At 48.8% G+C, this 26,360-nt stretch overlaps 8 protein-coding genes across 8 annotated transcripts; all 8 read left to right on the top strand.

Annotated features, from left to right (window-relative positions):
- Window positions 1-774: 774 nt before the first annotated feature.
- TEOVI_000148800 (cytosine-specific DNA methylase, putative) lies at window positions 775-2,640 on the top strand (the record flags this gene model as incomplete). Its single annotated transcript, XM_067224708.1, has 1 exon — window positions 775-2,640. One exon carries the CDS (start codon window positions 775-777, stop codon window positions 2,638-2,640), a length of 1,866 nt encoding a protein of 621 aa, XP_067080809.1.
- A 301-nt stretch (window positions 2,641-2,941) lies between these two features.
- Window positions 2,942-3,283, top strand: TEOVI_000148700 (40S ribosomal protein S25, putative; the record flags this gene model as incomplete). The annotated part of the gene is made up of 1 exon (XM_067224707.1): window positions 2,942-3,283. One exon carries the CDS (start codon window positions 2,942-2,944, stop codon window positions 3,281-3,283), a length of 342 nt encoding a protein of 113 aa, XP_067080808.1.
- Window positions 3,284-3,786: 503 nt separating this feature from the next.
- TEOVI_000148600 (ATP synthase subunit beta, mitochondrial) lies at window positions 3,787-5,346 on the top strand (the record flags this gene model as incomplete). Its single annotated transcript, XM_067224706.1, has 1 exon — window positions 3,787-5,346. One exon carries the CDS (start codon window positions 3,787-3,789, stop codon window positions 5,344-5,346), a length of 1,560 nt encoding a protein of 519 aa, XP_067080807.1.
- Window positions 5,347-6,795: 1,449 nt separating this feature from the next.
- On the top strand, window positions 6,796-8,232 carry TEOVI_000148500 (LMBR1-like membrane protein, putative; the record flags this gene model as incomplete). The annotated part of the gene is made up of 1 exon (XM_067224705.1): window positions 6,796-8,232. One exon carries the CDS (start codon window positions 6,796-6,798, stop codon window positions 8,230-8,232), a length of 1,437 nt encoding a protein of 478 aa, XP_067080806.1.
- Window positions 8,233-9,694: 1,462 nt separating this feature from the next.
- On the top strand, window positions 9,695-10,699 carry TEOVI_000148400 (alpha-tubulin N-acetyltransferase, putative; the record flags this gene model as incomplete). The annotated part of the gene is made up of 1 exon (XM_067224704.1): window positions 9,695-10,699. One exon carries the CDS (start codon window positions 9,695-9,697, stop codon window positions 10,697-10,699), a length of 1,005 nt encoding a protein of 334 aa, XP_067080805.1.
- Window positions 10,700-12,169: 1,470 nt separating this feature from the next.
- Window positions 12,170-12,667, top strand: TEOVI_000148300 (cytochrome oxidase subunit VII; the record flags this gene model as incomplete). Its single annotated transcript, XM_067224703.1, has 1 exon — window positions 12,170-12,667. One exon carries the CDS (start codon window positions 12,170-12,172, stop codon window positions 12,665-12,667), a length of 498 nt encoding a protein of 165 aa, XP_067080804.1.
- Window positions 12,668-13,172: 505 nt separating this feature from the next.
- On the top strand, window positions 13,173-23,951 carry TEOVI_000148200 (uncharacterized protein; the record flags this gene model as incomplete). The annotated part of the gene is made up of 1 exon (XM_067224702.1): window positions 13,173-23,951. The coding sequence occupies one exon, from the start codon at window positions 13,173-13,175 to the stop codon at window positions 23,949-23,951; it is 10,779 nt and encodes a 3,592-aa protein (XP_067080803.1).
- Window positions 23,952-24,710: 759 nt separating this feature from the next.
- Window positions 24,711-25,862, top strand: TEOVI_000148100 (chaperone protein DNAj, putative; the record flags this gene model as incomplete). The annotated part of the gene is made up of 1 exon (XM_067224701.1): window positions 24,711-25,862. One exon carries the CDS (start codon window positions 24,711-24,713, stop codon window positions 25,860-25,862), a length of 1,152 nt encoding a protein of 383 aa, XP_067080802.1.
- Between the last annotated feature and the right edge of the window lie 498 nt (window positions 25,863-26,360).

The following is a 26,360-nucleotide window of genomic DNA, read 5'->3' as shown; positions in this document are numbered from 1 at the left end:
CAAACAGTGAAGTCCCAGATGCGGATGCAGGGAGGTAAAACAGAAGAGGGGCAACATACGCTGCTACGGAAGCAATGTTTGTGGTGACAACCGTCAGCAATGCGGGTTGAAGACGAGAGCACGCGGGTGTGAGTAACATCAACGTTGCGGTATCTTTCCTTCCACTTTCTTCTTTTAGATCCCTTAAGGATAGTGCTTGTGCGACTTCCCATTACTGCTTGAATTAGGGGAAAGCAGTACTGAAAGGGCTGGGTGATAACGGGAAGGCACCTTAGCAAGAAGAATGAGGGAAGGAGCGTAAATAAAAACCAAACGTAAACAGGTAAATAATTACGGTAGTTCGGTTAAAAGTCCCGCAGGCTCAAGAGCGGCCTGTTGTGTGGGGATTAAAAAAGGAAAAAGGGAGCGGTAATACAAAGTTTCTGCTCTGCTGGTGTTTCGCTGTTGTTCTGACCTGCAGAGGTGCAATATGCTGCGCGGCCCCCATTTCCCCACATGGCTTTACCTTTCTCTTATCTGCTTGAATTCTGCCTCTCGTTATTTCATACACCCCGTCTCATTGTTTTCTCCGTATCCTTTGGCATTTTGTTGTCTCATATTATCCACGGTAACATCGATGTGGAAAAGGTGGGCTGGGAGGGGCTGGGGTTGCTTCGGTGTGAGCGTACAGTAGACGTTGCGTTGGCCACTTCTTCTCAACTGCGTTCGCGTGCGCAGCTATAAAGCTACCCCGTCCCTCTTTTTTATTTTATTCGTCACAGTTACGGACCGTTGATGTGCTCTGTTGCACCGTTAGCTTCACACGGTACGGGATGTCCTGTCGCCGCTTGTATCGTGCGCTGCAAAAGACACCTTTCAGCTGTCGTGTGCCGCTTACGGAAGCTCAAAAGGTTGCGAAGTGGCCGCAACGTAACAACTTTCAACGCCAACTTTTACGAAGCGGTGGCTGAAGAGCGGCGCTACGGAGCATTTACGGATGGTGAACACTTTGACGACTGTACACTGCACCTGCGGCGGTGGATGTTGCGTCGTGTGACGTGTGCACCGACTTTCGCTACCTCTGTTACGGGTAGTGTAGAAACGAATGAAGTGCTAACAATGTGGACAAAGTTGAGTGATGGTGGAGTTGTGTGGAATATTTTGCAAAAAGAGCAGCAGTGTTACGCAGTGCACTTCATAGGAGAGCTCTCATCTGATTTTGTTAAGGAGTTATTTAATTGTACCGTTGACGAATATCGCTCTGGTAGCCACAATGGTGTTGTGTTGTGTATTGTGCAGCAGTTGCGTGTGTACTCTGAAGCATGTTGTAGACCGGAGGATTTCCCACCACCTCTTTACGAGCTACGCGCTGCTGCCTTACGGACACAAGTTCTCCATCAGTGTGGCAGTGCCGGCGCGTTTCCCACTTCTACAAAGTTGGGGAAACGGTCTGAGAATGGGTCGGACTGCTTTACGTTCTCGGAGTTGTTCGCTGGCATGGGTATGTTTCGTGTTGGGCTCGAGCGAATTGGTGGGAAGTGTGTCTTTGCGGTTGAGTGCGCACCTCACGCACGTAGTGTGTATCACGCTAACCACCATTTGCCAAGGCGTAATAGTTGTGGAAATGAGGCATTACCAGCTACTCGTCGCCCTGTTCCACTCGTCGGCGATATCACCACTGTCCCTTCGCACTACTTCCCACACCACGATGTGTTAACAGCTGGTTTTCCGTGCCAAAGTTTCGCCAAAGCAGGATCCGCCACTGGTTTGCGCGATACAAAAGGGCAACTTTTTTATGAGGTCGTGCGAGTGATACAAAGCGCCAAGCCAAAGGCGTTCCTACTGGAAAACGTAGAAAATGTACTACATGTTGGGGGTGAAGATGGAGGCGAGGCCAACGCAAGCGAGGAATCGCAACATCACTTGAAGTTTATACTTGACGCGTTGCGGTCACCTTCGCCGGACAGTAATGAAGCGCTTACTTACGTCGTCGCGTATCGGGTTATTGATGGTGCTCTTGTGACCCCGCAGAGACGAAGACGTGCCTATTTTGTAGGAATCAGAGCTGATTTACCACGTGCAAACGCGAGGGATGTTGGTGCTGTGCTTGACGATGCTGTGCGACAGCTACGAGCATACAGAGATATGCACCCGGAAGCACCACGTTGCGTGAGGGATATCCTTGATTCCACGGGTGACACGAGCGAGATGGGGGAGTTCAATCAGTCTTTAGTATCGCTGCGTCTCACGGAGTCACAGTGGGCAGCAGTTCAGCGCAGTGTAACTTTCCGCCGATCCCCTTCGTGGCGCGTGTCTGATCTCAACGGGCTGGCACGGACTCTCATGGGAAGCTACCGCGCCAGCTATCAACTCTACTCGGAGTTTGTTCCTCTGCCTGACGGTGGGCCGCCCTTTCGCTTTTACTCAATTCGTGAATGTGCCCGACTTCAGGGCATTCCCGACTGGTTCTCCTTTAATGTTGTCTGTTATCCACTGTCTCTGGAGAAGTGCAACGGTAGGAGCGGTCCCTCTCATGGAAGTGATAAGGGCTGTGAAAGGTGTGTACCTGTGGGGGCGGTATACAAACTAATTGGAAATGCAGTGAATCCCATTGTTGTTGAGTGCTTGGGTCGTGCACTTTTAAGTCGTATCCTTAAGTAACCCTGTTGACGGTTCGTTGGTGGCAAAACACTAAATGTGTTGGATGCACCATTTCACGGAGGGTCGCCGGGTGTTGTTGTTACATTCATTCATATGGATTTGCACTACTTATCTCACTTTCCGTCGTCACCTCAACTGATGTATGTCTTACATGCATGTGGACGCATCATACCCCTAGCGCGCAAACAATTGTCCCTCTTCCTTCATTATTTCCTCTCACTTTCCTGTACGAATACTTTAATTTGTCACTGCTGGTTATAAAGCTCCAAGTTTCTTTTCGTCGTAGCAAACTACCGCAGCGATGCCACCAAAGAAGGGAGGGAAGGACACCAAGCAGGCGCCCAAGAAGGGCAAGATGGAGAACCTCAACAAGGGTGCCAAGAAGGCTGCAAAGAAGTGGTCTAAGGGCCGTACCCGTGAGGCACTTCAGAACGCCGTCATGTTCGACAAGGAAACGATGGACAAACTCATGAAGGAAGTACCGAAGTACAAGGTTATCACACCATCCATCATCAGTGACCGTCTGAAAATCTCCGTGGCTCTTGCTGGGAAGGGGCTCCAGCACTTGTGCAGACAGGGGCTCATTCGGTTGGTTTCATGCAGCAGTAAGTTTCGCGTTTACACGCGCGCTGCTACCGCATAAAGAAGAGTGGATGCGTGCGAGCTGCCACTGCCACTCTTCTTTTCTCATCTGTTCATGAGCGCCTTCTCGCCCCTTGATGGCGTCTAGTCAACACTGTGAGGCCGACAAAGAAACTTGAGCAGAGAAAAGGGGTGGTAGTCCAAATTATTTTTTGGTACATCCTTTTTTCTTTTCATTTTTTCCTTTTTGTTTGACTGTCCAATAAAGAATAATGTCTTCTGCTGTTGTATGCGGAAGCACGGAGGTTTCGTGCGACTGTTTGTGGTTGACTGCTACAAACCTTTTGTTATGAGCATCACACCCATCTACTTGACCGTTTTTTTTCACCTATTTTCTTTTTTCTGTTTGATTATCTGTGCATGTGGCACTAAACAGGTTTATTCCAGTCCTTGTGATTCTCCTCGTCTCACAAAGTAACATATCTAGAGAAGAAGTAACCGGAGTTAATTTGTAATAATCTGTCGATAACGGACAAGTAAGGGAACAACAGGGAAGGAGAAAGTATGCTGACTCGTTTCCGAAGTGCTGTCTTGCGCGGCGCCGTCTCCATCACGGGAGCCCGCGCAGCCTCAACTGCTCCTGTTGCCGACCACAAGGGCCGTGTTGGCCACGTCTCCCAAGTAATTGGTGCGGTTGTGGACGTCCACTTTGCCGACGGCGTCCCACCGGTGTTGACTGCCCTTGACGTTGTTGACAAACTTGGCCGTGATGAGCCTCTTACTCTTGAGATCGTGCAGCATCTTGACGCCCACACGGGCCGCTGTATCGCGATGCAAACGACGGATCTCCTCAAACTGAAGGCAAAGGTCGTTTCGACAGGTGGCAACATTTCCGTTCCTGTCGGCCGGGAAACACTAGGTCGTATCTTCAACGTGCTTGGAGACGCTATTGACCAGCGCGGCCCCGTTGGTGAGAAACTGCGCATGCCCATCCATGCCGTGGCTCCCAAGCTTGCGGACCAGGCCGCTGAGGATGCGGTGCTCACAACTGGTATTAAGGTGATTGATCTCATTCTCCCTTACTGCAAAGGTGGAAAAATTGGCCTCTTTGGGGGTGCGGGTGTGGGCAAAACCGTCATTATTATGGAGCTCATTAACAACGTTGCCAAGGGTCACGGTGGTTTCTCTGTCTTCGCTGGTGTTGGTGAGCGTACCCGTGAGGGAACGGATTTGTATCTTGAGATGATGCAGTCTAAGGTTATTGACCTTAAGGGTGAGTCCAAATGTGTGTTGGTGTACGGTCAGATGAACGAGCCCCCAGGTGCCCGTGCGCGTGTTGCGCAGTCGGCTCTGACGATGGCTGAGTACTTCCGTGATGTGGAGGGCCAAGATGTGCTTCTTTTTATCGACAATATTTTTCGTTTCACTCAGGCTAACTCCGAGGTGTCGGCGCTTCTGGGTCGTATTCCCGCCGCTGTTGGCTACCAGCCTACCCTCGCTGAGGATCTAGGGCAGTTGCAGGAGCGTATTACCTCAACAACGAAAGGCTCCATTACTTCTGTGCAGGCCGTATACGTGCCGGCCGATGACATTACCGATCCAGCTCCAGCAACAACCTTCTCACATCTGGACGCCACAACTGTGTTGGACCGTGCTGTTGCCGAGTCTGGTATCTACCCCGCTGTTAACCCACTGGAATGCGCCTCGCGTATCATGGACCCCGACGTTATCAGTGTGGATCACTACAATGTTGCACAAGATGTGGTACAGATGCTCACCAAGTACAGGGAATTACAGGATATCATTGCTGTCCTTGGTATCGACGAGCTAAGCGAGGAGGACAAACTTATCGTGGACCGTGCGCGTAAGTTGGTGAAGTTCCTCTCCCAGCCATTCCAAGTTGCTGAGGTCTTCACAGGAATGACTGGCCATTACGTGCAGTTGGATGACACCATCGATTCCTTTTCTGGTCTCCTCATGGGTACGTACGATCAAGTGCCTGAGATGGCCTTCTATATGGTTGGTGGTATCAACTCAGTGCTTGAGAAGGCAAAGAAGATGGCTGAGGAGGCTGCTGAGCTTGAAAAGATGCGCCGTGCCCGTGTTGCTCAAGCCAGTAGCTAAATGCAGATACATTCTCTTTCTTTTACGATGCTGTTTAAAGCGTGGATGTGCGGACGTTACTCAGACGGTGCGTGTGGTTGGGTCCAATCATTGGTTATGTTATATCTGACAGCGGAAGCCACTAAGGAGTTAAGTAATCGCACGAGGACAGGATGTTTAAAGCTTGGCTGGGGTTCGTAGGGTTAGGGTATATTAGGAAGTGGGACAAAGGAATCAGTATGCGGCGCACGTATGACAGTAGAGATGATCATTCATCGAAAAGTGTTCACGAAGGTGGTGGCACTTAAGTGAACTAATGAGAAAATGCTGGTACCTGAAGCGGAGAGCGCTAAGTTGCATGCAAGAGGGTGATGGCGGTTTATCGGCCGTGTGCGGTTTGTTGATTCCTGAGGTCTTAACGTGGATGAAGTGGGACAAAATGAGAGTGTGTAAATGACGTGTGGCGAACCGACGTATCGGATTATTTAGGACTACTTGTAGTAAAAGAAACGCAGGAAAGTGAAAGGAGAGGGATAAGCTCCGCTTGTGGCGTGCCGACATCTGAAAAAATTTGTGCGGTGTAGTGGGAACGCCAACACCATAAGCATTGTTATGTACGACTGACGGACATTGACGGTAGCGGACAATAATGGGAAAAAGAATCGCTGGGCGAATGGCGGGAAACAAAAACAAGGTTGACTGGGAAGGGCGAGCAGTTGGGAGTATTAGAAGATGGCAGGGAAGTGGACACCACAGGAGGAAGTGAGGTAATTTGTTTACCTTCGCAGATGGTGGGAGGTTTGTCACCTCACTTCACCCTTTCTCATTTTTTAAATACTTCTCTATCATCCCGGGGCCCTCTATCTGAGCGTGAGCAGCTGGGCTTCATTCATCATTTGTTTTTGTGTTGCTGATGTGCATTAACCACTAAAACAGTGCGTACTTCTACGGGATGCTTTACTGTTTTTTTTTATATTCGAAGGAAGTGTACTTCGCTGTTGTCGTTGGGCATGATCCATCTGCTTTGTGAGTAACCTCTTTTTCTCATACGGCTCCTTTCTCCCCCTTTTCCTCGTTTCATTGTTTACCTTCCCGGAATTTGCTTGCCGTTTTTTTTGGTGCTGATACGACGTGTATTATCTTTCGGTTGCTTCGTTCATTGCTCCATTTGCTTCGCTTTGACTTTCTCTTCCCTTGTCAGTTGATAGAAGTGATTGAACCCTTATATTTGCCTGCACTGTTGGTGACGTGTAGCTGCGTTTGCAGGGGACCACAGAGTAAACACTGTGCGAAGAAAGAGAAGACATTAACTGTTCATATCTTTTAGGAAAGGATCAGTGAAGGTGCCGTCCGGGAGACATTGAAATATACAGAGATATACGTATATTTATTTGTGTTAGCGGCAACCGAAGGTGCAGATTTGTGTAGACGTGTGACTCTTTGAGTAATTGGTGGGAGTAAACGGTACAGATGTTGAACTGGTGGCTCATAGTACTTATCGTTGTATGTTCTCTTTTGTGTCTTGCGATCGCCATATACGTGCTTTACTACTTCTCCTCGGAGGATGATCACGAGGGGAGCTATTTAACCAAAGTGATTATAGTTTTCGGCATACTTTTGGCTATAGGAGTGGTACTTTTGCTTCCCTTTGATGCCTCTAACGCCAGGGACCCCACTGTGGGAAGTAAATACGTTAACACGCTGAATACAGACCTCATGTGGGAGATTGTCTTGTGGTCACTTGCTGTCATGGCACTGGTGGTTGTTCCTTTTACAGTATTTTTCTACGAGGCATATGATCCCGATGATGAGAGCTTCTCCAAACAGTGCGGGCAAGCGATCACTTTAACACTCATTGTATCCTTTGTGTTCATTGTAATAACTGCCGTCTGCTTTTTGAGTTTTGGTACGGCACTTGTTCCAGTGGAGTTATATGAGGCTCTGCCGCAGATAGTAGATGATATTGACAGAGTGTCGTATAATACCACCAGTGACAAGGACAAGTTTGAAGTGCATGTGAGTATATTCACCTACGTTGTTGGTGAACTCTGTCTTGTTGGGTGGATTGCATTCTTCTTTTACGCTGGTGTAGGACTTGTTTCGGTTCCCGTCGATTTAATCCGTGGCTTTATAAATCGGCCGAAACCGATAAGTGGATCCACCTTTGCACAGGAGATGGCCGTTATCGCAGCAAAGGGAGACACACTGCTTTCGGTAGCGCTTGCCCTTCAGAACGAGGCGCGGGGTAAAGTTCCAAGGTCAATGCGGAATAAAATTTCATTTCTGCGTGCTGAGACACATGTTCTGGAGGAGGAACAGGAGGAACTCATATGGAACTATAAAAAGGTGGGCGGGTCACCGTTCATCGTCTATGGAAAGCTTCTGATCGGAATTTTGTCTGTCGCCCTCAGCATTTCCTGGGTATTGCAAATATTTCTGCACAATACATTCAAAATAGTGCCATTTCTTAGTACACTGGTTACCGCGCTGGATGAGGTGTTTCCACTTTTTGGTATCATAACCTATGGTATATTTGCTTTCTACTTGGTGTGGATTACGCTAGAAGGTCAAATCCGTGTTGGGCTGCGATTTGTTTTCTTTCAGATCCATCCCATGAAACCACATGATACGACTCTTAACTCTATTGTGTTTAACGTGGGTTTGCTGCTCCTTACGAGTTATGCCATCCTGCAGTTCACTACGCGCTCCTTCAACGAATACATCCCACGGACCTCAATCAATGCCCTGATGAATCTGTACGTGATGAACCTTAAGGGCATCGGAGTTGCCGTAGAGTGGGCGCAGTTTTGTCTTCTTGGCGTTTCATTCTTGGGACTTCTGTTTGTACTTGCATGCCCTGCGAAAAATGCGGCAGCGCGACCCAAGAAGCCAAACTATTCAACATAAAGGCCAGTTCGTGCGTTTTTGATTGAGTGTATAAGTGGATGTGCTTGGTGTAGATATGATTCCAACCTCGTGCAAATATCACAAGTAATCAAAAGGTTTCAGTCGCTGGGTTGCAGACGGGTGTTTTTGAATGATAACAAGTGAGCGGAGCCGGGCCCCATGATGTTTGGTTTTGTTCTTTAAGCCCCACTCCCTCACTTCTCTATCCCTTTTTGTTTATTTATCTTTGTTTTTGTGGTGGGACGATGGAACCCTACGTGAGCTGTGTTTTGTTCTCTTCATGAGAATTGTATTGTGGTGGTGGAGGTGGTATGGGCCGGCGATGATTTTTTATTTCCAATGTGCTCATACTTGCCGCACTTTTTGTCTCTTTACTGACCCGCGGTGTGGCGGTCATTCATTTTGTTTGAAGAAGTGATGAATGGTTCGTTGTCGTTATTGCTAATGTTCATGCGCGGTGCCTACTTTAAGCGTTGGTTTTATTGCTCTCCACACTTCGTTCTACGCGACATTTCTTTTTTTTTTTTTCAATCCCCTGCTGCTTCCCACTTCATAGGACTCTTTGGTGACATCTACCGATTCAAAGTTTCCCTTTGCTCTCCTCCACAAGTGCGTGGTGATGTGCTACCAAAAGGATTGCCAAGTTGTATTGTCTCTTTCCATTCTTTAAGTTTTCCTAAATATTGGTACAACCGTTATTACTTTTAGCGAGTGAAAGGGGCAGCGTTGGAAAGCATAGGGAAATGAATGTGTCGGTATGAAATTAACGCTTGGAGACAAGGTGTTGTGGCTTTTTGCAAAACGAATCCCAGAGCGCAGGTCTATCCTTGCATTTGTTTCTTATGTTTCTCTCATTACCTCAATTTTGTTTCTCTTTACTTTCTTTTTTTACTTTTTGTCGTTGTCTAATCCCTTTGTTCGCTTGAACCATCGGGAAGGAAAATTACACACAAAACATTACTAGTAGTAGCGGTTAGTGGGAGAGTCGGGGGAAAAAAAACGACAGAAAGGGGAAGAGAGAAAGCAGGTGAAGGCATCAAAAGGGGCATTTAATACGTAGCAGTGGAGGAAAAGGAAAGTTTCAAATCAATCAATCGCTGAGTAAGTTTTCACCGGGTAAACAAGCACCAGCGGTTGACAGAAGCAGCTTTGTGGTCAGAAGTGTTTGAGTATAAAACTTGTACGACGTACAGAAAGAAAGTTGATCCATCTATATCAACTAATTAATTTATATATACATACAGACAGATAGATAGTTATATAAATCAATCCGGAATCCGAAAGGGAAGCTGCCGGAACCGAAGGTGCTGAAGTTCATTGAAAAGAGAATATTGCGTATCACACACTTTCCAAGACACGGCAATTAATCTTGGTATCGGCACCAGGTTATTATTCCACTTCTATCTATCTATCTCACTTACTTTCTCCCTTACACACGATCACTTTCGTAGCAGTCTGCACGATGACCCACAATGTGATGTGTGATGATGTGTTGCCGCAGCTAAACCTTCCAGATGGTGTAACTAGGTGGAATGCGAATTTGCTTGAGGAGGAGCGACGTCTCCGAAATAGTGACGGACATGCTGACCGAATAATATTGACAATTAATACTCTTGGGAAGCGTAGCAAGGAGGCGCAGTCGCTGAATACCATACTCACCTCCGTACCGCGTTTGCGAGAAAACAGAGACGCCCGTCTTTATTTGCTCTGCCATGGTGGCCGGGGCGTTGGAATTTTAAAGATTGGAGTGAAGAGGTTATTCGTGGTGCCGCCGTCGCACGCGGGGCTGATGGAAATTGAACCCGTGTGCGTCCTGGACTTCTTTGTTGATACCAGCAACCAGCGGCAGGGCTACGGGAAGATTCTTTTTGAACATATGTTGGCGTTTGAGCGGCTGAGCCCAGGTGACGTGGCCATTGACCGCCCAAGTGTCAAGTTTCTAGCATTTCTGCGAAAGCATTACGGACTGGTAGAGTACACCCCTCAGTCCAATAATTTCGTAGTGTTTCACAAGTATTTCGAGCGTCACCAGCAGCAGCGGCGTGGAGTTGGAGGTTCCGGTCGCTCTGGTTACCAGCACTGCAACGAGACTACAACACAGCAGTTGGGAACTCAAAGTGGGTTACTGGAGGATATAAATCAAACTCATCCGGCGCCTAGTTATGCCTTGCGGGGTGTTGTTATGGGTCACACCGGCCCACCATTAGATCTTACCAATGTTACCCAACAGCAGAAACCATACCATCAACCTTTCGCAACAGGGAGGAAAACATCGTATGAATTGCAGTACGAACGGTACCTGCAAAGTCAAAATTGCCGGCCAACCGGGAATGCGGGATATGGTGGTGGGAATGGACCTGCATCTTCAGCGGAGGTGCGTGCTACAAATTGTCAGGCACGACGCCGCACATCACCAACGCGAAGTGGTGTACCGTACAATATAATCAATGGGTCTACGGGATCTTAGTTCCATGTGGTAGGTGTCGAGAAAGGTAACAACACCAACATCTGAAAGGCTTGTCGAGTATGTTTTTTTTTTTCGTGTGTATATATATATATATATATATATATATATGTGTGTGTAGAAGAATAAAACGGAAAAGGGAGAGTGGAAAGGTTGAAGAGAGAGAGGGAGAGAATGGAGAAAAGGAAGAGAGATTCTGCAAATAGTTGATTTTCAGTTTTGGTTTCACTTCGTGTGGTACCGAAAGGTTTTTTTTTTATCTGAGGGCTGTGCGTCCGGGACACGTCAAAGTTATTTGAAAGTGATGTTTTTGTTTTTTTTGGTGTCCTCTTCTTCTTTCGTTTATTTACCGTTTGCCCAAAATCTGCCGCTTCATGCATGTCTTACCTTTCTCCACTTCTTTTTTGATGTTGACTCTCCTCCCCTAACCCTAACTACTATTTAATTTTGCTTTATCTTTTTTTTTGCCTGTGTCATCTCTGCGGACCTGTTGCCTCCTTATCATTTGTTTCTTGCATTCTCTTTTAATAGTATGTGTAGCATCTTAAGGGATTGCCTGCTGGAAGGGGAAAAGAATTATTTGATGGCACACAAACTGCGGTAAGTTGAAGTGTAATCCCAATAGGGTCACGTCACCGTTATTTGTTAGCTGTAAAATTTTCTTTACATACTGTCAGTTTAAATTGACCGCTGCAGTTGTGATTTGTAATCATATATTATAGGGGGACGAGAGGAGAGGATGTGTATTATTGTTTCTACGGTGAATGTGGGACGGTAACTTGAGTATAACCAATAGCAACAAGAAAGGATCTATTTTTTTTTTGTTTTTGTTTTTGGTGTTTTATGAAGGGTCTGTAGGTTCAAGAAGACGACTTGAGCGTGGTTTCTTCTTCTTGTGCCCTTGAATTAAGTTAATGATGGTCGTGAATTGCATCGTGTGCCCTTATGTATGTATATATATATATATATATACGGGTGCTTGTGTTTGTATCAGTGAGATGCAGGGAAACCATGAAGGCGAACACAACGGAATGTCTAACTGATCCCCCTTTACGTGTAGCGTGTTTCACATTGCTCCGTCTTGTGTTGATGTTTATTGTTTAGGGGTGGCAGAACGTTGAAAGGTTATTGCATGACTTAATAACAAATAATTGAAACGAAAAGAACTAAGCTGGTGAAACGGATTAGTGGCCACTCCGTTTCAGAAACAGTGTATGACACTTTAAACTGCATTGTGTTGAGTGATGGGTGAGATGGCTTCCTTATTGTGTTACTGTGCAAGTAAGTTTTGAGTACACGCTAAATCCGAATACATCAATCCTTTTTTTTTTCGAATTTCCCATTATGTTCACACAAGTAAACGTCTATTTCATACGCAGTTAGTTGTGAATTAGACCTTTATTATCGCTATCAAACAATTGTTACCAAACATACATAAAGGGGGGAGGTTTATTTATTTATATATTTTGAACAATGCCGCGTCCCTTTGGTGTGTGGGCTCCTGCGACAACCCTCGCGGAGTACCGCGCCCGTATTCCTGGTATGAGCAATTTTAAGCTGCGATGGGTATTTGGTGCTCGGCGAGAGGTTTATTACCACCCGGAGGCACTTGCTCACTTTAAGGACCATCAACAATATAAAGACGCTGTGGATACCGTACGTGCAATGCGCACTTCCGACAAGTTCTTCGGTGAGGGCGTCAAGTTACCGCACCACCCCCTCATTAAGATGGGTGTTATATTGTCGATTCATGGTTATTTGACGTACTGCTGCCTGCGATATTACTATGGTACGCATGTTCCGGCCAATAATCCAACATGGAGAAAAATTGTGAACAAGGAGTGGGAGGAGGCAATTAACAACTCTCCATGGGATCATATGTCGCACGTGTGGCAATACAGTGATCAATACGCGTCGTCCATTGGCGAGGCGGCAGCCCTGGGCAGACGTAAGTTCTATATTCCTGCCTAGTACAATATGCATGGATGTTAAATTATCTCCGTTGTCGTTCGTTCGTTTATTGGTTCCTTTGGGCTATTATTATTTTTCCTTCTTGTTTAGTAGCACTAGTAGGTAGGGTTATCGATTCGGTGAAGACGATGTAATATTATGTTATTATAATCATTATTATTATTATTATTTGCGAGAATGGTGCCAAACATTAGTAAAAGAAAGTTGGAAATCAGGGGAAACATATGTGTGCATTTTCTTTTTGTATTGAAGGTCTTATGTTACACGCCAAAAACGTTCACAACTGCATTCCGTATATTTATGTTGTCTCACTTTCAATTTTTGTATTCTGTTTATTTTTGCGATTTACATGCTTCTCCTTATCCCTCTGTATGTTTAGTGGGGGGAAAACAGAGTGTTAGGAGGCGCGTTTGTAAGCGCACACAACGCTCGTTTCCAAAAGAGGGACGGAAATAACGTCATTTCTTTTCCATTGAAAGAAACCTCCGCTGAAGTGCACCACCGAATGGAGGCGCCCGGGGGTCAATTAACCATCGCGCGGCTTGAAATTCGGCGCTTTTGTCTCCAACCAGAGGAATTAGTGCAGCGTTGCGCCCAGCCAAGCGCCGGTAGTGTTGGCGGTTCTGTACAGCTTTATGTTTCATTCACCACTCCGCGTGGTGTAGAGATAAGTCTGCAAGGGGTGGCCGCCAACCAACAAACCGATGAGAAGGGCGTAAGGCGAGTTCAGTGCGCAGCAAATACAAACCTCATGGATGTTTCTTTTGTTGTGACACAACTCAAAACAGACGGGATCCAGAAAGATGGGTGTGAATCCGTAAAGAGTGTTATGTGTCAGGTTTGGTATAGTCGAGCAGAGCAGCAGGAACAAGTTATGAAAGGAGGAGGGGGAGAGGCTAAACTCCCCGTTAACAATCTCGTGGATGGAGACTGGTCGTCGTTTGAAGATTCGCCTCCTTCCTCAATAACAGCGTTGCCACATGTTGAGGACGAAGAAAAGTTGGAGGAGAAAGCACCGGCGGCAGTTGAGTCGCATTGGGAGGTTCTTGCAGATGTCAGTCTTGAAATTATGAAATATGGTGTACAAACGGTCAATTTTGCAATGGGGGATGTGGCAAAGGAGTACACTAGCGCGTCACTGCAAGCTTCGATATTCATAGAGCCGAAGTTGCTTGCGGTAGAAATAGAGGAAGCAGCTGCTCCACTCGCAACTAAACCTCCAGTTGAGACAACGCAACCGGGGTTACCGCCGGACAACAATCCCTTATCACTGGATCACGGGACGGCTCCCTCGACAGGATTTGCTGAGGAACGTTGTGGTGAAGCTACCTCTGCTCCTTCTGGTAGATCCACTGCTGTCGGTACCGGTGAGGCACCAGTTTGTGGAGCGGGCGTGGTAGAAGTGCCAAAGGGAAATATGGAGGCAGCCACTCAAGAACAGGCAGATACAATGGTTGTTGTGCTTGCGGAGCAGCCGAAACATATGGGAGCACGATGGCTACTACTACTAGATATGTCCCGATGGGATGATTGTGAACCTAACGGTAGTGATGAACTTAAACAAGAAAAAGTAAATGTTGCCACCCAAGGTGCTGGTGATGCCACTAGCCGGAGTGTAGTTGAGGGTGGCATTCTGTTCCGGTTGGTGTTGTGTGGGGCGGATGCGAACGTGTTAGCGTATGGTTCTCCGTTCAGTGGGTCATTGTGTCGCACCAGTGGTTGGAGCGATGCCTTGCTGGCTGTCGGTGACGACATAGTTGCTTGTTCCGTTGTCTCTGTAAAGCTTCAGATGTTCAACCACAATGCGATGCCTAACTGCCAGACCGATGCGGAGGCGACCGCTGAACCCTTACAGCTAAATAACACGTCGCGTGAAGCGGCGAAGGCATGGGTGACAGTAGCTTCCTCTCAACTTGTGCCGATTGCTTCACTATTAGCTTCACTGAAGGAGTCCTCGATGCTCCCGATACCGTTGACTGCGGTGGACCTCCCAAGTGCCGTAGCACCCCCGACCGAGTTCGTGTCTGTGAACAGAGGGCAAACGATAAGTGCGCAAGCGAGTTTAGTTAGGGTTCCAGCTGTTGTCGGTGAAACAAAAAGTGTTAGACATTGGATGAGGACAATCAGGATCGCAACGGACTGCTTCTTCAGGAAATCGTGTCAAACACTCGACACAGTCGCACCTCCAAGTGAGATTAGTCTGCCAAAGGAATGTGAGTGGAAACAAAGTGGAACGGGGTGGATGTGCTCCGTTGAACTGAATGTGTCTGCGGTGGTGCTACAAAAGGTGGTTCCTTACGTTGATGCGGGTGCAGCGTGGCCTGTAACAGCGCTTTCCGTTTCTGGTGGTTGCGAAATACTCCTTGAGGAAACTAAAATGAGTGATATTTTCTTCAGTGCCTACACCGACAACGAGTGGTCCGAGACCCGACGCAGTCCAGTTTCCCATTTTGACACCGTCGTTCAAGCCACGGTTAACGAGACGCATCCCGTGGTTTTAATTACGTTGCACAGTTCAGTATCACAGGAAGTGCTGTTTGGTCACGCAGTTTTTGCTCCCCTTGGGTTAAGGCAGGATGTAGGTCACGTGTGGTTACCATTACAATATAAGAACCACATTGGATACCATAAGCATGGTGAGGACGACAGTTCCCCCACTGTAGGGTGGGTTCACTGTAGTTACATTTGTGTGTTCTCTAGTGCGGGCGCCAGTTCTTCCTCTGTGACCGCGGGAAATGAGGAGGTTCTTCAGCAACCTGTCCTGTTTCCCTCTCCATTGTCAGTGCCCAAGTACATCGCGTCCCCTTGTCTTACACCCGCTCTGCGATGGAATTCGATAGAGGTGTGTATTGTGAAGGCAAGCGACCTGCGTATTGACGTGAATTCATCATCGCGTTGCAGTGACGGTAAGGGCGGAAACGATGGCGGCGCTGGTGGAAATGTTGAGGGTTTCCTCCACGCTAGTGTGCAGCTTCTTCCCAAGTCTGACCTCAACCCGTTTGTTACTCCCGCTGCTTCTTACGAGTACCCTCACTGGAATTCCACGTGCAGAGTAGGCATTGCGGCAGCTGCAACACATCTGATCGTGCAGGTCCTTGTTGGTGACGGACGTGGCGGCGAAGGCAAATCTGTTGGAATTGTTGATATTACCCGCGTTGCCACTTCAGGTTTCTGGACTACAGCTTCGTGCGATGGGGTGTGGTTGCCTCTGGTTTCCAACCACTCTTCAGGTGGCGAACGCCGTTACTGCGGTTCTCTGTTTATCCGCTGGTCATTTGGCTGCGTTGGAGATCTGTCTAAAGAGGTCGTTATCGGTATGGGCGCTGCGCTGCGCCCTACGTGGAGCAACGTCGGCCTCCCCAGTGCCTCCACTGCCCACAACAATCGGTTTGACAGGGGCCACTGGTTACGGTTGGAACGTGTGGAGGTACAATTACCATGGAGGTTGTGGCACATGGGGCGTCATTGTGAGGCACGGTGGAGGGAGGTTCTTGGCCTCAAACCCACGGATATGTTGCCGGACATAACTCTTCGGCTACAATCAGGAGATTTTACACACGAATCAAACTTGGTGCTGCTGTCCGCGGGTGGTTTCGGTTTTTGTCTGCGTGAAGCTGTTTTCCTTCCACTAACCGATAACTTTAACGTGGTTGTGTGCTTTCGTTACCACGGAAATACACTTGCCTCTGAGACGCCTGGTGGAAAGACAACCGCCGGGAGTGAAATTTGTAACACAGTCACTGTGGCTGAAGGTGAATTGTCTCTTTCTGCGCAAGACCGCGTAGATCTTCTCACTTACCGTCAGCAGCAATCGTGTCGCCGCATATTCATGAGGGTACATCCCCGGTCGATTTCGCCACATTTTAATATTCCTTTTGGTTTGCTTACCGCTGAGGTTACTTCTTCAGTTATTAAACGAAACGACGAGATCCGCTGGACTTGGCCTCAACCACATATCGCTGCGTCAGTGGAATTGCAACTTGGAAAAGTTTTTTCCTTGCGGCGCCACGATTCAAAGGACTGGCTTCCCGCTACTGCGAATGCGGCGTCTCCTCGATGGATCGTAAATGTTAGAGAAACGGGGTCCGCGTGCCCGGAACAAGAGGGAAGTAATAAGGAACGGGTAACGGGTATTTTGTTCGGTGCTTCACCCAGGGCGGCTGTTCTTCGTGGTGGATGCAGCACCCGCAGTAGTGCAGTGAGTAACTTCGGCGGGCTAAGTTCCCAACACACAGGAGACGCTGCAGAGAAATTGTACTTGCATTGGCCACCCGCACCGCCGGGCGCTGATCACAGACGACGCCCGCCACCTCCGACTATCGAGCTTTCGCTTTCTCGCATAGTGGATAATGACGCTGTGGACGTTGGTGGTGACTCGAAAGCCGCACCGAAAATTGAGAAGGAAAGTACCGTGAACGTGGGGGTCGTGACGCTCAATTTGGCCAGGTGCTTTTCAGATTCCTCTGGGTCTAGCTTATATGAATTGCACCACCCGCAAACGCCACCGACGGTGGCGGAAGGAAGACCTCCAACGATCGGTTACGTGGAGCTGCACTACCTTCATAACTTTGCACAAGATAACAACACAAACCGTGGTGGACAGGAAACGGGCAAGGTTGAGCAGGAGCAGCATGACAGATGCAGCAGACATTCACTTCTGTTGCTGACTGTGGTTGGAGCACGATACAGGGAACGTGGGCAAATTTCAGCAGCCCCGGTGAGGTCGCAGCGTGATGGAAAGGAGGGTGTGTCGGTGAAAACGATACTAACATCCTTCGTTGTCGGCGTAGGGCACATGTCATGGCATACCTCAAAGGAAGTGGGTATGACCCCTCACTTTGGCAGTACGATGCTGTTTGAACGTCCATATAGTCATACCGGAGAGGACGCTGATGGTGAACGCAATGTTGTAACTGTTCGACTGCAGATGCTGGCAGAATCGTCAAGTAGGGCGAAGTTAGGCTCCCCCGATCGTGAAGTGGGTGGGAAACAAAAGACATGTTTGCGAGGGGAGCAGAAAGAGGCTGAGATGCTTCCCACATCATTTGCTCTCCTTCATCTCAACTGGGACACTGTCCCTGCCGCTGTAATGGAGAGAATGAGAGGCTGTTGGCTTCCTCTGTTCACAGCTGCAGCGCAAATTGATGGCTCATACCATCTTTCCGGAGAAGTGCTCGTCCAGTGGAGTTGGTTTGATCCCTCTTACGGATTTTGGCGGTATGCGCTTCCTCTCTCCGTCAATCAAATATCACCAATGGATTGTACAATGGCAAGTGTCCCACAAATGTTGGCTGCATCGGAGGACCACGTGGAGACACCTGCATCCTCATTCCCATCCTACTTGTCAATTTATATTGATGAATTTACCTTTTCCCATAACGTTGTTGTTGAGACACCGCGGAAAGATACACGAGTATCGCTTATCGTAAGCGTTTGCGTGAATGGGGAAAGGGGACCGCTCAGCCCGCCGTCTCTTACTGCTTCATCTTGGACGCTTCGGTGCACGGAGGGAGAGGCAGATTCCCTAAAAGTTTGTTATGGAGACTGTACCGGCGCAACTCCCTTCGAGACCGAAGGGAAACGCAGCAGGTGGAGAGAAAGATGTATACTTCCCTTTTGTTTTTCTGGCGATGCACAGCAACAGATATCTTTTCAACTGCGTCACGGCTGGAGTCCGTTCAGTACGGTTGGCGAGGGATGGTTAAGTTGGAAGGGCACGCCATCACAGGGGACTTATGCTGTTCCTATCTTTGTAAGCGATGCAAGCTGCCGCAACAGCAGTGACGATTACCAACGGTGCGGCGTTTTGATGGTGTCCGTTGAGCAGGGGCCGCTTCATTTGAACTCAATGCAGGTAACTACCACTGTCCCACCTCCCTCATCCAATGAGGAAGTGCAATTCGATGATGGGAAAGGCCCTCAGCGTAAGGAAAAGCACAGTGGAAAGCATGAGGACCATCACGCGATGGTGGATGGCAATCCTTCATTCATTGTATTGGTGGATCTACGTGTGGACTCAGTTGAGGTTGACGGGTGGAACGTCCTCCCTGATGATGGTAACTGCCTGGAGTTGGTGGTTTTGGGAGATGCTCTGTATAACAACGGTAAATCAAAACAAACAGTACGATTGGAAACGGCATGTTCTCCTTTCGACGGTGGCGCAACCGGTTGGCAAGGTCTGATTTGCGTGCAGAATTCGTCCGAGCTCGAAGTGCACCTCTACCGAAGGACTCAAACGGTGCCGGGTAACTCTGTGGAAAAGAGTGTGAGACATCGCATGATAAGTGGTCGGTTTGTGTTAAATCTTTTGCCGTCCGAGGATGGGGGTCTCTGCAGCAACTCCCTCTGCGTCGAGTTGCGGCAACGTCCCATGCGCCCCATGACTGCAGACGACAGTGGCAGTTGGAACTACCCTGTGGGGCAAATGCACGTGACATGCCGTCCGCTCTTGCACTCTGGTGTGCTGTACGACCCGCGTAATGTGTTTTTTCAGCGACATCTGGGAGTAGAGTTATTGAAGCTTAAGGGTGTGATTCACATGCAAACTGAAGGTGAACGTGCCCGTGGTCGTAGAAATAGTAAAAGGGGGAGAGGACCGCTTTCATATGTTAGTTTGCACTGTGGTGCGGTGACAGTGAAGTCCCTACCCTTCACTCTTCCTTCTCATCGACACGGAACCTTCAAAGATGTTGAAAGTAATGATGGAATTGATTGTAGTGGTGCATCCACTCCTCACTTCACTGAGCGACTCGTGTGTTCTCCGAACGGTGCTACCGAAGTACGCGTTTCGTTGTATCTGGAAAACGATGCGAAGGAACGGAATGACAATGCTGTTGAAGCGTCTCCCATTCACAACCCCTCGGAGACTGGAAATGCAGAGGATGATGAGGTTTACTATACCAATGTATGTCTGCCTGTTGGTGAAGGGGCTGTGAAAATTCGTGCACCCTCACGTGACGAAGATGGGTTCAAGAGCGGGGAGGTAATTCCAAAAGATATATGGGTACCGTTCAATAGCGCAGATCCCGGGAGAAACATTTCTGCACTGCTACGGTATAAGTGGTTCCAAAAAGTTACATTTGGTACATGGCTTTCGTGCATTGGCTGGCGCTGCACCTCCGCACCTTTACACCGGCCGTCGCTAATCTTTAGACTCCGATTTCTGGGTGGTGAGTTGTGCAGTTTGCCACTTGATTTGTTTGATCGAGATTTGCCGGAGCAGGAACCGACGTCGCGACACTGCACTGTGGCTGCTACGGCCGTCAATGTGGTGCCTTCGCTAAGTAGTCACTGGAGTTTCTCATACATTCAACTTCCAACCATCTGGCCCTTGGGTGGTCGAGTCGAGCGTGTGGAGCTGCACGACTGTGTTACCGATGGTTTCTCGCTGTTGTTGGGGGTCCATGAGTGGGACGCGGTGGACACCCAACTCCTCACTGAGTTGGAGGGGCCTACGGTTAGCCATGATTCCCTCGAGGCAGTTGGAAAGTTTCCCTCGGCGTCCGGTGCCGGGCATTGGCTTTCATTTGGTGAACATGCGCTCCTCTTCGCGCGAAGCCGCCGTCCGCCAGTGCCAACGCGGTCGAAACGTTTGTTCGTGCCCTTCTGTTGGTGGCCAGTGGTTGCGGAGTTTCACCTCGGCAGTCTCGATTGTAGTGGCGGAACGGTGGAAGCGGGAAGGTTAGCCATAAGTTGTGAGGTCATCCTCGGGCGGTGGCACAAGAACGGGTGGGTGTGGGAGGAAAATTCACCGACTACACGAGAAGCCTATGCCTCGCAAGTAACTGTGGATGCTTGCGCCGCTGCAGTTCAGGCCACTTGGCGTTGTGATGCATTTGATGAAGAAACTTTCATTCGACAGTTTTCCGTCGATGAACTGCGACAGGGACGTGAGCGTTATGCCGTACGAACGAAGCTCGTTTGTAGTGTCGTGCCCACATGTAGATTTTCCGGCTCCGAGACTCCTTCCAGTGACGAACAACGTGAGACGCCTACTACCACTTACGTGCTTGAAGCTGTGTCGGCTGTGGATGATCATCTCGCCAACACCAGCGGCAGGGTATCCCTGAAGTTGGCTGAATGTGGGGCCCACGTGAACGAAGCGGCTGCTGGTGCAAAAGTTGAGGGTTCTCTTACTCTCGCATGGTCTCTAAAACATGATGAATTGGCGCTTGAAGGAACAAAGGGGGAATCGACGAAAGTCGGGAGGATCCTCCACCAACGTAGCGTCTCGGGTAAGTCAAATGGTAAAGATAGGGAGGAAAAGGAAACTTCGAAGGTCACGAAGGAGTTACTGCCTGAGTGGGAAGTGGTGTCTGTCGAAGTACGTAACCTATCCGTTGTGCAGGATCCTTCACGACAAGCACCAGAGAAACGTGAAAGTTTCGATGTGCCGGTTGTGGTCCAGTTACTCGCATCTGAGCGGAGAAGGCATAATAGAGATGGTGAAGGTGGAGCACAAAGCCCTGAGTCACGAAAGAAGAAATCGACGTCACCCCGCGTGTCAAGTGTCTTTGCTTTAGCATCTACTAACGCCACACCAGCGCCAGGCGTGAGGCAGTCCTTGTTAAGAGCCAACATTACACCGAATTGGCGTCTAGAGGCACACGAGTGGTCGGACCATCGGAAGGTGTTAATGATGTCACTCTGGCAGATGCTTCCAGGAAGTGATGCTTGTGCCTATGCGCTGGGATCGTTACGGCTTGACTCCGTAGTTCGTAGCGCTTACGAGCAATTTTCTTCAGGGACGCCGGTAGCTGAAGCAGCAAGGGGTTTAAAGGAAGGAACGTCCCTGGAGCAGGACCTGGTGGTAACAGATTGGCTTCCACTCAAACGGAGCGATTTGCTGCAGGAGTATTGGGGCCTTGCGAGGCTGCAGTTGCGGCCCAATGTAAAAGCGGCAACGGTGGCTGACGCATCTGAGAAAAATATGTCGCGTGTATACGAGCACCTCCCCATTTGCATCGAGCTGCTCAGCGCGAGCATAGATTCAGCTGAAGACGTGAGTAGGTATGTACAAGAAGGTCGGCTGGGACTTCTATTTGTCCCTGGATGCAGAGACAGAAAGGAAGGACGTCCTTTGTACAGTTCGACTCTTTTATGTAAAGCAGAAAGAGAGGTCAACGCGGAGCGTGAGATAAAGGGGCATGGGGAAAAAACAGCCGAAGGTGAAAATCAGGATGGAAACTTTTCGTGCTCTCTTATGGCGACCACGTCAATCCACACTTTGTTGCTTAGTGGAGAAGTGCAGAGTGGTCAACCTGCATCACTTGACGGCGATTGGCTAGGGCTTTTCGTTTTCTTAATTGATCGTGCACATGAGGGTGAGAGGATAAAAAATAAACACTCCTCCCAGCTAGTGGAAATTGTAGGAAAGGGGGACTGGGGTGATGTCCTAGCGGTGCAGCGTTTGCATGTTGGTCAAATTCCGAAGGATCAGCCCCGTCTGTCTCTGTTTGGGGAAAGCAAAGAAAACGCACCGACATTCCTATCTGGTGAAGTTACTGCAACGTTTAATTGCGAATCATTTAGTGTATCGCTTCGGCTGCATATTGTTATGCTTCCCCAAGCAACAGAAGCCGTTTCGACCGGTGTTGGATCTATGTCTGATGTGGGTGGAACATCTCCACAACCGTTGAGGGGAAACTCAGTTTTTCACTGCATTGCAGAAGGACACGGAGAGGAAAACAGCTTATTAGGCAACGACGGTGTACTTTGTATGGTAGAGGGCACTGTCTATAAGATAACAGAAGACAGGACAGTTTTCATGTGGAATGCGCGGGATGTGAGCCACGTCCGTCGACCATCCTCCTGTTCCTCTGGCAATGCCGTTGCACTTGCCGCATCACGCGGACGCCCCAGGTGGGTACAAGTCAGTGAAAGCAAGGGGTCTCCGCAACGGCACTCCGGGAAACGGGGGTACGGTCGTTGCATGGGTCTGACGGTGTGGGCATACAAGTACGGTAACGACGCATGCTTCCTCATCGCGGAGTGCGCGTCACATCACGTTATTACTCTGTCTACGTTGCCGAGGCATGCACCCGAACCACCACCAACGGTTCAGTTACCGCGTGTGAGGAACAGACGGTCCAGGAAGAGGCGAGTCATCAGCGAGGGATCCGTTATTGCTGCTCCCACTCCCCCTTCCTGCGGATCGCAGCTGCACTGTTACAACCTTCAGCAGCGGCGCTGGAGTGTACTAAAGACAGAAGGAAGTAGCTCTGGAGTATCCGACAACTGTGGCGCAGCGGCCACGCCCTCGACTAGGCGCATTTTTCATTCCACCGTTGAAGTTGAGGGGAAGGTGTGGCTTTTTGGGGGTTGTAAGCTTCGTGGAGAAGTTTGTGGCGCGTCTCTGGATAGGGTTGGCATGCGTGTGGCGAATAGGGTGCTGATTGCATCCGAAGCGGCATTGTCAAATGAACTTATGTACCTAGATCCCAGTATGCGAGTGTGGCAAAGCGTGCAACCCGTTCCATCATGGCATGATTTACCGTCTGCCGGTACCGGTCCCTTTCACGGAGTTGCAAGGGTATCGCTCGGTTTGTTGCCACCCCCTCCTGTAGCGTGCCATGCAGCCGTACACTGGATGGGACACATGTTTGTGTTCGGCGGGCTGTGTGAGTCATCTTCCATTAGTGGTAGCCTAGAACCCACTGCAGAACTCTACATGTTTCACGCAACCCACATAACTTGGTGGTCACTATCTCCAAACAAAAGTGCCGATCTTAGCGGGAGGTTTTTTGAGTGTAAGGGGAATGGCGGGTGGCCTGCTGCGCGATATGGTCACGCTGCTGCCGTCGTACCGGGCCATCCCCATGGGGCGTTTCTCATCTTGGGGGGAGCTATGAAAGTTGGAATTGAGTGCTCTTCACAACGCACTAATGCCTTAGTTGATTCAGGCCGTTGCGCCCACAGTGAACTTCTTTGGGCGTATTACCCAGCCCTCGGTTTCTGGCAAAACATTAGTGTTCCGCTGGGCGTCCCACTGACGCGGCGGGCCTTCGCATCATTGCAAGTGTCGCAACTCTCAAGTGCCTCATGCTCCTTGTATGACGTTGTTCTTGACGGAGGGTGTGACGCGGCCCATGTTGAAACTTGGCTGCAGCGGCGGCGTTCTAAAAAGGATGAGCAAACTTTATTGAAGAAGAATCTAAATGGGTTACTTGGCGTTGTTTCTGCCTTCGTAAGCGCTCCATCATTAGGCACCGCGTGGATAACATTGAGGGAGGAGTGCAAGCAGCACATCCCCATGACACCCGCGGTAGACGCATTATGCGAGTAGCAATTTATGTGCAACGGCAGTGCGGTAGGACATCAGCACGCCTATATACATATATAGAGAAAAAGTGAGTGGTTTATCCTCTGACCATAGATAACACGTGCCGTTTGTTTGTTTGATACATTTTGCTTTACAACTTGAATCACTTTCTTTTAACTTCGTTAATATATATATATATATATATGCGATTCCAGGGTATGGCTTTCGTGCGTCTTTTTCCAGTAGTTTGCTCCGCCAGGAAAAGGAAGCGGGGCGCAACTTCTTGGTGTAAGTTGTTACAAATTATACAATTTTTGAGGGACGTATGTATTATGTTTCGTGTTCAAGGAATCGTGATGGCTTTTCACTCAGTGCAAACTATATTTGTTCTCTCTCCTTCTTCTGTTTTTTTCTTTGAGGGGTGAGGTGGTGTGTGCGTGTGTGGAGTTATTAGTTGGTTATAGCGAGTTAATTTTGCCACAAGAAGAAGGGCTAGCGCTGATTCTCAACCTACCGATACCCGACGCCGGTAACCTTCCGTAACTGCACGGAAGAGTGGAGGCGAGAAGAAAGGGAGGCATAGTTTTCACTTTTGTGAGTGTGTTGGACAACACAGCGCCAGTGAGTGAGTTGAAGGCAGGCCGTTCATCCTTCCTTCTCATTTGTTTGCCCTGCGCAGGCGCAAGGGACGCCGCGCATTTATCGGGATATATATATATATATATATATATATATATATTCGCTGGGTATAACTGGTATACGTGTATTTTAGTTGCTTTGGGGATGCGCTGCACAATGTCTTCGCCCCTTTTCCGACTCACTCGACTAAGCGTTGTCATAACCATTGCTTTTTTCCGGAATGTACATGCCGAAGAGGAGGATGATTACTATCGAGTTCTTGGGCTTGATGCGGAGCACGAAGACGTGAGTGAGCGTGATATCAAATCAGCATGGCGTAAACTCTCAAAGAAGCACCACCCTGACGTGGCGGGGGAATCGCAGCGCGTCATGTACCAACGTATTCAGCGCGCGTACGAAGTGCTTGGAGACCGCAGGAGGCGAAAGATATATGATATACTTGGTACCGAGGGGTTGAAGAAGTATGAAAAACCCCAAGAACAGGGAAGACATCAGAGCATCTTTGATACATTTTTCTCCTTTATTGGCGGAGAATCAGGTGGTAACGCAGACCGTGGGTCCGATGAAGAGTTGATGTTGCTTGTGACCCTTGAAGACATGTATAAGGGTGCCGCCCACACCGCTAAGTTACCGCGCATAAAAATATGTCGCAAATGCCGTGGCACAGGAGCACGAAGCAAAGACGACTACGTTAAGTGTCCCCACTGCGGGGGCGGTGGGCGCGTTGTTCGGAGAGTCCAAATTGCACCGGGATTCATACAACAAATTGAACAGGTATGTGGGCAGTGTGGTGGTGGTGGCCGCGTTGTTAGGAGAAAGTGCCCCGTCTGTGGTGGGCATCGGCTAGTTCGCGGCAGCTCCTCAGTGAGCATTGATATTGAGCAAGGCACGCCCAATGGGTACAAAATGACGTATGAAATGGAGGCTGACCAGCAACCAAATAAAATGCCAGGTGACCTTATTTTTACAATAGTAACCATTCCACATCCTGAGTTTGCGCGCATGAGCAGCGGCAAGGAGGGCGTTCCCGACGACCTTTCAACGGCAGTGGAACTCACGCTTAAAGAGGCCTTGTTGGGATTTAACAAAACACTGAAGCACCTTGATGGTCGCGTGTTGTCGTTGGTAGAGACGGGTGTCACCAAGTTTGGACAAATCCGCAAATATGCGGGTGAAGGGATGCCACGCCATCATGTGCCGTCGGAGCGGGGGAATCTTCTGGTGCTGTACACGGTGGAGCTCCCAAAGATTCTTACGGAGGAACAGAGAAAGGCTATTGAAAGGGCACTCGACTGAAGGGAGTGAAGTTGGGGAAAGAGAAGAGCAATATAAGTGAGGACTTACAAAATTGCACTTGCACCAATGCACGTTTGCGCCCACTTGTACGCACTCGCTACAGTATATGTTATGTGTGTGTATGCGTTTGTGTGTCAGGGGGGAAGGTCATTACCGTGACATGAAAAGTATTGAAATGTGTAGGTAGCTTTACCTTCACATGCACTCACATTGCAATAACTGCTGGTATTCTCCGTTTGCCTTTCCCATCTGTATGTTGGTGCTTCTTCTTATTGGCGTTTCCGTTTGTTAATTTACTTGCATTAGATGTGTTGCCACCTTCCGCGCACAAATTTGCGGAGTATATAGGAAGGTAGCGGTTGTGGCACCAGACAATCCACACGATTTTTCCTGGTTTTGTCGGCTATAATAGAGGGCAATTTCAAATACTAAAATCAGATCCACAGAACTAAGTTCCAAAAGAAGGAGGGGACGGAGACGGGAATTTCGTTTCTACAA

This window comes from Trypanosoma equiperdum (assembly GCF_001457755.1).
Source record: "Trypanosoma equiperdum strain OVI genome assembly, contig: ctg_373, whole genome shotgun sequence".
Taxonomy (NCBI): domain Eukaryota; phylum Euglenozoa; class Kinetoplastea; order Trypanosomatida; family Trypanosomatidae; genus Trypanosoma; species Trypanosoma equiperdum.
Note: the sequence above shows the minus strand (reverse complement) of the source record. Positions and strands in the feature narration are given on the sequence as shown.